The sequence below is a fragment of the Syngnathus floridae genome, chromosome 11 (assembly GCF_059516105.1).
Source record: "Syngnathus floridae isolate MCC-2025c chromosome 11, RoL_Sflo_1.0, whole genome shotgun sequence".
Lineage (NCBI taxonomy): Eukaryota > Metazoa > Chordata > Actinopteri > Syngnathiformes > Syngnathidae > Syngnathus > Syngnathus floridae.
The window spans coordinates 14,346,294-14,355,877 of record NC_142423.1 but is presented as its reverse complement, the minus strand read 5'-3'; the positions used below and the strand labels follow the sequence as shown (position 1 = coordinate 14,355,877).

Genomic DNA, 9,584 nt, shown 5'->3' with positions numbered 1-9,584 from the left:
AAGCATTACCACTGCAGTTTAATTATGTTTGCATATTTACTGCTGCAGCCACCCGGGGGCATCACTTGCCTCTAATTACATTTTTCATTCCCCAGACTTTCTAATGTTTCTCAACAGCAGTCGTCTCAATAACTCAAACACACACGCACATACACGCATGCCAAATGCTCTCGACACCAACCTTTTAGAGTGGCACACAACGCACACAATAAATTGTGTAACCTGTAAAATTGAATGCAATGCATTGTGTCCATTTGGATTTCAAAAAAAGAAGCAAGAATAAACAAGGTGATGTGGTTGCACAAGTGTTTACCACCTCTTATAACCGTGGATGTGGTTGTGTTCAGAGTGACCCAATCACATGTAAACTCGTGTTAAATGAAAGTTTGCGCACGCCTACTAGCATTTAAAGTGCCTCTAACACCCCAAAATGTTCAGATGTTCACGTAGGTTTTTCTTTACATTTTTTTGCTCTCTAGCAGAAGCCTAAAGGTTTTGTGTTGCAATTTGAACTGTTCATAATGAATGAAAACTTTTTTTGTTTGTCACTTGTCGCTTTTGGAGAAATATGTAGTCGCTTAGAAAATTTTCCTGCCCTTCTAAGACTTTTTTTTTTTTAATCGTTAAGCTGGCAAGAGTCACTCGACGTTCTTAAACTGGTTCATCTCTTTTTTATGCTACGTGGTTGTTTAAACATCAATGAGGATGCGCTTTAAACCACTAAAAAAATCTATCTAAAATCTTCTAAAAATGTAACATCTACCAAAACATTCATCTGCCCGTATTCCAACCTTTTAATGCTAAGGAGATCACGTTATTAGTCATGTGAGCCATCATTTGTTGATGTTTAAAGTGGCGCTGTCCATTACCTGCGGTGCTGAAACTGCTGACTCTAAACGACAACCCACTGCAACATTCTTTTAAAACAATAAGTCGATAATATACCGTTTGCTATGTTTAATATTGGGTTTGGGTTAAAGCCAGGAGCAAACAATTGGTCCTTGCAAGGGAGTTGGAACCAAAAGTATCCGTTTCCTCCACCGGCTCACTCTGGTCCGTACGCAGTGTTGCGTTTCCCCCGCTATCCGCCGCCTCTATCCCCGAACGCCACCTACGTGACTTTCGTACGCTCGCGGAGCTATTAAAGGTTAAATTACGTCGTGGGCGTAGTGGCTACTTGTAATGGCGACCGTGCCGGAGATGCGCCGAGCTGTGTAAAAATGAAGCGGAGAAGAAGTTATATATCTTAAAGCGAAAAGGCCGAGGCTCCTCCCGAGGAGGACTTTGCGTGTACGAACGTCGCCTTCGAACGTGGTCAACTTCGCCGTGCTTTCCGAACGCCTGTGCACCCCCTCCGCGATGATGAAGCTCAAGTCAAACCAGACCCGGACGTACGACGGGGACGGCTACAAGAAGCGCGCCGCCTGCCTGTGCTTCAGGAGCGAATCGGAGGAAGAGGTGAGTCCGAGGATGTGGCGAGACAGTCGGGCTAATGTTAGCATTAGCACAGCATTAGCCTCAGCACTAACTGTAAATGAATATAGGCGTCAACAGAGATGTTGTAATTTTTACAAGTGGTACCTTCCAATAACTTGTATGTTAACTATTCTCTGTCGTTTTATTGTATTGTTATTTAAAATGTGGATTTATTTTCCCGAGAGTTATGTAAGCCTCTTCAGTATCAGGTTAGCCACTGTTAGCTTGTAGCTGATGCTAATGTTCTTCCGCCGGTCGGTCGGCCGGCCGGCTCTCGCCCAGCAACCGAAGCCGGCAGCCCAGGTTGTTGTGCGCTGTGACTCGCTGTCATTCAAGCGGCAGTCGAGATTGTTAATGGTCCAACACAACAGCATGCATCCTCTGTTAAACGAAACTTCTAGTGGTGCTAACACGTCAGGTACCCAAGTGTTACTTATGCTGACCTTAGCCGATAGACACCACAGGAAATAATGATGCACGCTTTGGCTTACATAATTGTGCATTGGTTGTTGGCCCCTAAGCAAGAATGTTTATCATCGTTCATGTGTCATGTCCTCACGCCCTTATTTGTTTTGATGATTCTTGGTCAACCGTGTGGCTCATCCTCGCTACCTGCGTACGAAAAAATCCATAAGTGAGGAGAGGCGAGTCGGAAAGCTGATGTCAAGTCGACAGCTGAGATTGCAAAAGTATTCCAACTCTGTACTTGGATGGAATTACATATTATTGTTGGGGAATAACCCTAACTGTGCTTGAAGTACTTATTCAGCTTCATTGTGCAAGTCAAAAGTACTCTACAGAAGTACTCCATGGCCATCATAGGTAGGAAGGTAATCCAGTGATTTCAGTTATTTGACACGCTCCAATGGAGTCACCCGTAACTATTTGCATATAAGTGATTTGTAACAATTTGGTGTTCCATCCATGAGTTGCCGCACATTATTTCTCAATGGTTGGCCTCCCCCAAAATGCCTGCACAACAAAGTGTCATTGTGTGAATACATAGCATCCATTCATTCATTCAAGAGCATGAAGCCACCCCGCTGTCTGTTTGCAATGCTTTTGCAGGTGCTGCTGGTAAGCAGCAGTCGACATCCCGATAAATGGATCGTTCCCGGTGGGGGCATGGAACCTGAGGAGGAGCCCAGCGTTGCTGCTACTCGGGAAGTGTGCGAGGAGGTGGGCTTTCACTTCAAATGTCATTATTTTGTCTGTGCTGTACATTTGTAAAAGTGCAAAGGTGAACTTCACGGTGGACAAAAAAGAAAGTCATTTTTTGATGAAAGGACCCCACACACACACCGCCCCTGACAAATAAAATGTTTCTTTTCTTTATCTATTTCCTCTGTACTGCAGAATGGATAGAATGGAATGGAAAGCAGTGCAGTCAATGTCAGGCCAGTCAATTTTTAATTTAGTAAACTTCAAAACCAAATTTCCTGTTGAGATTTCAGTATTTGGGAAATTTCCAAGAGAAGAAACATATTTTTTTCCCTCTCAACAAGTGCTTCTTTTTCAAGCCTTTGACAGCGTTCTTTTTTTTAATACAGGGAAACCTTACACTGAGATCTGTTCAACTTTCCCACCTAAATTTCCTATTGAAATCAGCGGCTGACGTGAGAAGCAAACACGGCAGCCAACATCTTCACTATACAAGGATCCCAGTCAGGCTTTGTTCACCAAAAGCTGGTCAATACTTTCTTAATCGGAGGGTACCATCAATCAACCACAGGAATTAGCAAGATTCTAGAATAACACCTACAAGAACCAGTATGTAGTCACAGACTTAAATGAGTCTGCTTACTTTATGTAAACAGAGAAGGTTGACAGAACTATACAGCGTTTGACTTTGGATGTTGTCCTGCTGTCAATTGCTTTTACTCTGGGCCAAATACTTTCCAGTTAAAGCCCTGTTTCAACTGTTATGTTTGCTTTCTCGGGCAGAGCCTAGCAACATGTCGCCAGTGCCATCGTGGTCATCATGTTACATAGTGGTGTCAAACAAGGTCAGCCGGGATTCAGCTCAAGCCACCTTTTACAAATGTTTTAAAGTGGTGGGATTGTTATTTTTTTTACAGTGAGTCTTTAGTGATTTTCTGAAAGGATTAAATAGCAGCTAGCCTTAAACATGATACAATCTGTTGCCGGGAAGCTTGTTTGTGTGTGTGTGAAGCCTGCTGTTGCCATTATCGAACCCTGGCAATTTATACCCGTTATATTTTAACCTAACCACTGATAGAGCCAGGTTAAGAAAATTGCATTCGTAGAGCCAACTCGCTTATATTTTTGTCTGAGCTAGGGTGTGTTTACTTTCTCTCCCTCTGAAAGTAAGCCGGTATAAGTTTCATCTCACCCGTGACCCCATTGAGGACAAGCGCCATAGAAAAGCAGTGGATGGAAGTAGGGGCATGAGCCAGGAGGAAAGAGTCGTAACAAAAAAAAAAAGTGCAATGTTTACCACAACAGCATGTCTAGGCCAACACAAGGAATCAATGTTAGAAAATTCAATATTGCATACCATTGCTAGGTAGGAGTATAGTTATGCCCGCCGGTGCACACTCAATCGTTTTATTGAACAAACAGCAAGAAAACAAAAATGCAATAAGCACAGATTTGTACGCAAGCTGCCAATGGCCTCGACTTTGGCCAAGGCAATCAGCCGCTTGCCAGTTAACAGCCATCCGACACCAAGTTTTACTTGTATTGCTCAAGTTTTTGTCTCTACAGATTTTTAATAGCTGCAGACGTTTCAATGTGAAAATGGAATGAGACAAAGGCGTATTTAAGGATTTTTAGCCACTACCTAACCCTATAACGCATTGAGGCTTTGTTGGGGAGGAAAAATAGCCCAAAGAAAAAGCTCGAGGTACACCTTCGGGGCGGACTGAATTGCACGACTTTGAAGACACCGTGGCGTTGGCTTTGTCGTCCGTGTTCAGAGAAGGGTAGCAATTAGTAAACAGTTGGGAGTCTCCCCTTGCAATCGATATTCCGCCTTTGGGACCGCTTTCATCTGCCACTTTAGTGGAGTATTTCTGGAGGGTTCACGGCGCTATTCACGTCGTTGGCATTTTGAGCGGGGCGAAGACACTGAATCCTCTCGCCCTCGCGGCTGTCCGTCGTTTGGCACCATAAAAAGGCCATTCTCTGTGCCGTGTCCAGCACAATGCCGGATGCTGATATCATCGCTCATCCTGGCTCTTGGTGTGTGGATGCGCGTCTTTGCTGGCTTTGTTTAGTTGCAGGATGCTGCCAGCACATTTCCACCCGGCTTCTAAAACTGTCAGCTTTTATACAAAGCCCACTCCTGTCTGCTGGACTGTCGTTTTATTTTTTAGAGATATTCATTTGCAGAAGTGGGGAAAACATTTGATGGTCCCCCTCTCGGTCCGCTCGTCGGTAATCTCTGTTTGTTTGACTCCATCTAAGCAGACTCAGGATACTTACTTTGAAATGTCACCTCTATGCCAGACATCTTACGGAATGAAGTCGAGCAATGTTTTATCCTCGGGACTTCATCCCGCCCGTAGGCTGCCCCGAGTTCCCCCCTTAGCACATGATCTTTCTTGAAGCCACATTGCAACACTGACACCGCAAGTGCCGTCAACAGTTATTTATAGACTGTTACTGGAAGATGAAGAAGCAGCAAAAAGACTGACCTTCCGGAAAACCTCCTGTCAGAGCCAACGTCTACCTCCATGATTGATTTGAGGCCGTTGCATCTTTATGAAGCTGGCTTTTTTTTTTTTTGTCAGTTTTAACAGGAAATGTCAGTGTGAATACTCACTTGTGCTTATGTTTTTATTCGGCAGGCGGGCGTGAAGGGGACGTTGGGTCGTTTAGTCGGCGTGTTCGAGGTGAGCCGCTGTTCATTCGCCTATAATGTTTGGCTCATTAACCCTGTGTTGTTGTGTGAGCTGACTGTTTCCTTTCCCGCCTGACTCGCAGAACCAGGAAAGGAAACACAGAACCTTTGTTTACGTTCTCATCGTGACGGATGTTCTGGAGGACTGGGAGGACTCGGTCAACATTGGTAAACGGCACTATTGTTTACTTGTGGGATCGGTGCGGCTCACAGGCTGTCACACGGCACCCCCCAGAGCTTTTTGGAATTGTAAACAGGTTACGCACATGCCAATTTTTAACATTTTTGTTTAAATGCAAGCTCAAGACCATTGGTGAGGACAAACTAAGAGGCACATAAAAATGATTAATGCCGGTTAATACAAAGGGCTACCAGTGACATTTCTGAAATGAACAAATCTGCTCAAATTAACTTTAATTATGTTAGCAACAATTAGGGATATTCATCTAGATGAGGACACTGATCACATTAACAATTTGTCACAATCATTGCCTAAATTGATTTAACCCTGTAGGAAAGATAAAAAAAATCAATATTCAACATCTTACATATCTAAAAATGTTAAATATTAATGTCACTTCTAAACCATTTCCAGGAAATCACAATTTGCCATAACTGCTGAGCTATTTTTAGATCAGGCCTACAGGCTAGTCTACGTAAGCTATTAAAAAGATTTAAAGTGAGGAGGGAGGCGATAGTGAAAATCAAATATTTACAGTCACTGTTGAGCACATATCGATGCAATGACATAATTAAAAATATCGAACCATTTAAACATTTACGATCGAAGGCCTTGATTGCTTTCCGGGCATATCAAGTTCAGGATGTTTTTTTTTTTTAAAGATAATCAATTGTTTCTCAATTGTCTGTGTCGCCAACAGGGAGGAAAAGGGAATGGTTTAAAATAGACGATGCCATACAGTTGTTGCGGTGTCACAAGCCCGTGCAGGCCACGTACTTCGAGGCTCTCCAGGAGAGCTGCCTGACCAGCAACGGGACCCCATTGGCGGCCACCATTGCCCCCACCTACAGCATCAACCAGAGCTCCGTCTCAGATATCAGATAACTAAAAACCCAAACTGAACACCACCCCAAGCACCCGCCACCATGCCACACCACGCCACGCGCCCCCCTCCGCACCCTCCACGTCAGGAGCTTTTGGCCACCACTTGCGCTCTTACTTCTTCTTCGACTCTGTCTGCTTTGCCTTGCCAACTCCTCGGCGACGCCGTGGTGGCGCAGACTGGATGACGAGTGTTGACGGAAACACCTTGTGCATTTTTCACCTCCTTTTGGTTTTGTTTTCTTTTTACTGAACCCCCTTGCATGAAAACAAAAGACCCCCCCCCCCTCCTCCGCGATGCACCCGTAGTGTGTTAACTGAATGGAAAAACAACTACTTTTTACCGTTGTCATGTAAAAGTGTGTATCTCTCTCGTGCTTGAACCAGAAAGGCTTTCGGCGGTCCTTTTTTAACTAGGTGCCCCTCCTTTTTTGTTTTTCAGACTTTTCTCTGTGCTCCCTAGCTTCTTTGGATTTTACGTCTTTTTTTTTTTGGGCCTCCTTTTATTATGCTCGTCAAAGCATAATTTGATCCTCTCCGGAACTCGTCTAACTGTCACACGGTGCACGTTCACTCCAAAAAAGTAGTGGAAAGAATGTCAACATTACTTCACCTGGAGCATCTTTTTTTTTTATTTAAACCTTCCCCCTCCTGTGATCGAGTGAAATGTTTTCTCTCGCACGCCAAGGGTCAAAGTACAACCATTTCAAAAACCATGAAGCGCATATCCTGTTTTCCCTCCTCACGTTCAGTTTGCTTCAGTTGTTTACATTACAGGTGTCTTTAGTGGGCACGTTTCCTTTTTTTCCTCAATGACCTTTCCTCCAAATGCCAACCCAGGAGGCAGAAATCAGTACTGCTCCCGACGTTTTTTTTTTTCTTCTTCTAATATAACAACTGTATTAGCTCGCTTGCGTCTTTGTGTGTTAATTTATACTTGGACACGCAATGCACACAGAAAGTCGCAGAGAGTTTCTATTTGGGTGTGCTACAGAAAATCGGGCCGATTTATGTATTTAATCTGCACCCCACCCAATTTGACATTGAAAGTAAGAGAATCAGCAATGCTGTGTTTGGCAGCATGCGACGCAAACAAGCCTTGTACAGTGAGACTTTGTTTTTAAAATGTAAAATGCTTTTTTTGTTTTTGGATACTAGCTTGTTTCCGTTTGTTTCTCTCTAAACGTCTGGCAAGAGTCTCTTTAGCCGCGTCACGAAAGCCGCCGGCTCCATACTGTGAAACTGGAGGCGCTGTTGTAGATGAGCACGGAAGAAGTTTTTACTGTAAATTGTTTATTTCTGTATAGATCAACGGCGAGCATAAAAAAAAAAGGTGTCATTTCAAATGGGAATTGATGAATTGCCAGTCAGCCGTCCGCGAGACGTTGAACGAACGATGAGGCTGAGATCATTCTGACCGCTGTCTCTGAACGAGCTAAATGGTAGAAAATGGATGAATAGATCACCAGAACATGACAACCCCAAAATCCACTGTGGTTTCACATGAAAGGGTTTCTGTCAATGGTCCCCCACCCTGGGTTTTGGCGGTCTTTTCGTCAAAATCATAATTTGAATTCATGCTGATTATTAGCTGCTTATCAACTTCCCGGGCAGGTTTTGTGGTGACCGGATGGCCACCACAGTTTAGAGCTTTGCGTGCAAGTTGTCGACACGGAATGTTCAAGCCGACCTGCACATGTTCAACTTCTTTGGTAGCATGAAGAGCATGACGATAGTGCCGTTAAAGGGTGTGGAAGTTGAGCCACTGAGGTTTTTTTGGGGGGGTTTCTGGAAGTGGAGAGCGTAAAGGCTGTGTGACGGGTGCTGATAGGGACAGAGGAAGTTGACCTGTAGGATTTTTTTTTTCACTTCCAGAGTAGTGACAGATGGAAGAAAGATGCGTCGCTATTCTGCCAAAGTTTTTCAAATTTCTGAAATAGTCTCGGAGGCACAACTGTAGCTGTGTCAAAGGGGATTGCAAAAAAAACTGAGACCAGGGTGTGACATGTTTCCAGGGCAGCCCATCATGTGAAACCACACTGACAACTTGAAACCTGTAGCTGGCTCCCGCAATGATAATGACTGAATTTAATGGGCTTCCTCCACTTGTAAAAAGTGTCAAGAGGACTCTCATTTATTGCCGCCTAATCGGATAGGCGCGGTGGGCAAAGTCTTACGTTTACGACACCTTTCTCAGGCCTGTCATAAGGTTTCAGCGCTTCATCTGAATGTGCAATTAAGTCGCTGAGGGCAATGACCTCAGGCACACCCTGCTGGGAAGAGCGAGTGAAGTCTTTGGAGGTTTGATGCTGACAGGTGTCACGAGGCTACTGGATGATTCATATCCACTGATTTGTAAATCAGTCGTGTTGACATGCTAATATTTTGTACATTGCTAACAGAACACTTAATCAAAAAAGGATTTGTCAGCTTCTTTTTCCTTTAAATTAACAGGAGGCACCAAATGGTCTTTATCCAAGTATGACATCCAATGTATTATTACTTTATTTAGGAAGGTGTCAGATTTACCAAAGGTCGTAGTACAGTTGTGTAGGAATTGGCTCAACCTTGTGGCCAAATTGGTTCAACTAAACTCAATCAAGTTTAGTACCCGTTTGCCTGCTGATTCATATCATACTTCAAAACATCCTCGCAAATATGACAACACAGGCACTTCCTTCCTTTCAGCCGACAACCATCAGCCTAGAAGTTACATCCCCGTGCTTTTGTGTTCAAGTGTCACTGGACTTTTTTTTCCCTTTTGTTTGGGACTGTAGAATAAAAACAGTGCAAGAAGACTGAAGATTGTAATATAAATGTGCCAACAATAAAACACCAGTATTTCACGTTAAGCCTCTTGTCTGTCTGTCCATGGCCAACTTGGCTCAACTTTTTAATCAAGGTTGGCCCGGTGAGGATTTTTACAAGAGATCAGATCAGTAGACCTCTGCAAACTTGCAGTTTATCACCCACGGATTTGAATATTTTCACATTTCTTTTTAGTACATTATTTATATACTGGTCCCTATCCCCAGTAACTATATTGTTGCTTATTTTGTCCACAGGAGGTCGCACTGACGCGCTATCGTATTTGTGAAAATGAATATTAATGATTTAATACCGAATAGAATATCACAAAATGTCAACAGCTTCAGTTCAAAAGGTTGGCTTGGTGGGACC

At 43.6% G+C, this 9,584-nt stretch overlaps 1 protein-coding gene across 1 annotated transcript; it reads left to right on the top strand.

The window, feature by feature from the left end:
• The first annotated feature begins 1,152 nt into the window (after window positions 1-1,152).
• nudt3b (nudix (nucleoside diphosphate linked moiety X)-type motif 3b) lies at window positions 1,153-9,256 on the top strand. Its single transcript, XM_088390257.1, has 5 exons — window positions 1,153-1,458; window positions 2,545-2,655; window positions 5,289-5,333; window positions 5,425-5,509; window positions 6,223-9,256. The coding sequence occupies exons 1-5, from the start codon at window positions 1,360-1,362 to the stop codon at window positions 6,405-6,407; spliced, it is 525 nt and encodes a 174-aa protein (XP_088246383.1). The 5' UTR covers window positions 1,153-1,359; the 3' UTR covers window positions 6,408-9,256.
• The last annotated feature ends 328 nt before the right edge of the window (window positions 9,257-9,584 follow it).

Bases quoted from the DNA above. Each gene is read 5' to 3' on its own strand.
- nudt3b (XM_088390257.1), top strand. From the start codon at position 1,360: ATGATGAAGCTCAAGTCAAACCAGACCCGGACGTACGACGGGGACGGC. The intron at 2,656-5,288 runs GTGGGCTTTCAC...TTTATTCGGCAG, and splicing joins CTCGGGAAGTGTGCGAGGAG to GCGGGCGTGAAGGGGACGTT. The intron at 5,334-5,424 runs GTGAGCCGCTGT...CCTGACTCGCAG, and splicing joins GTTTAGTCGGCGTGTTCGAG to AACCAGGAAAGGAAACACAG.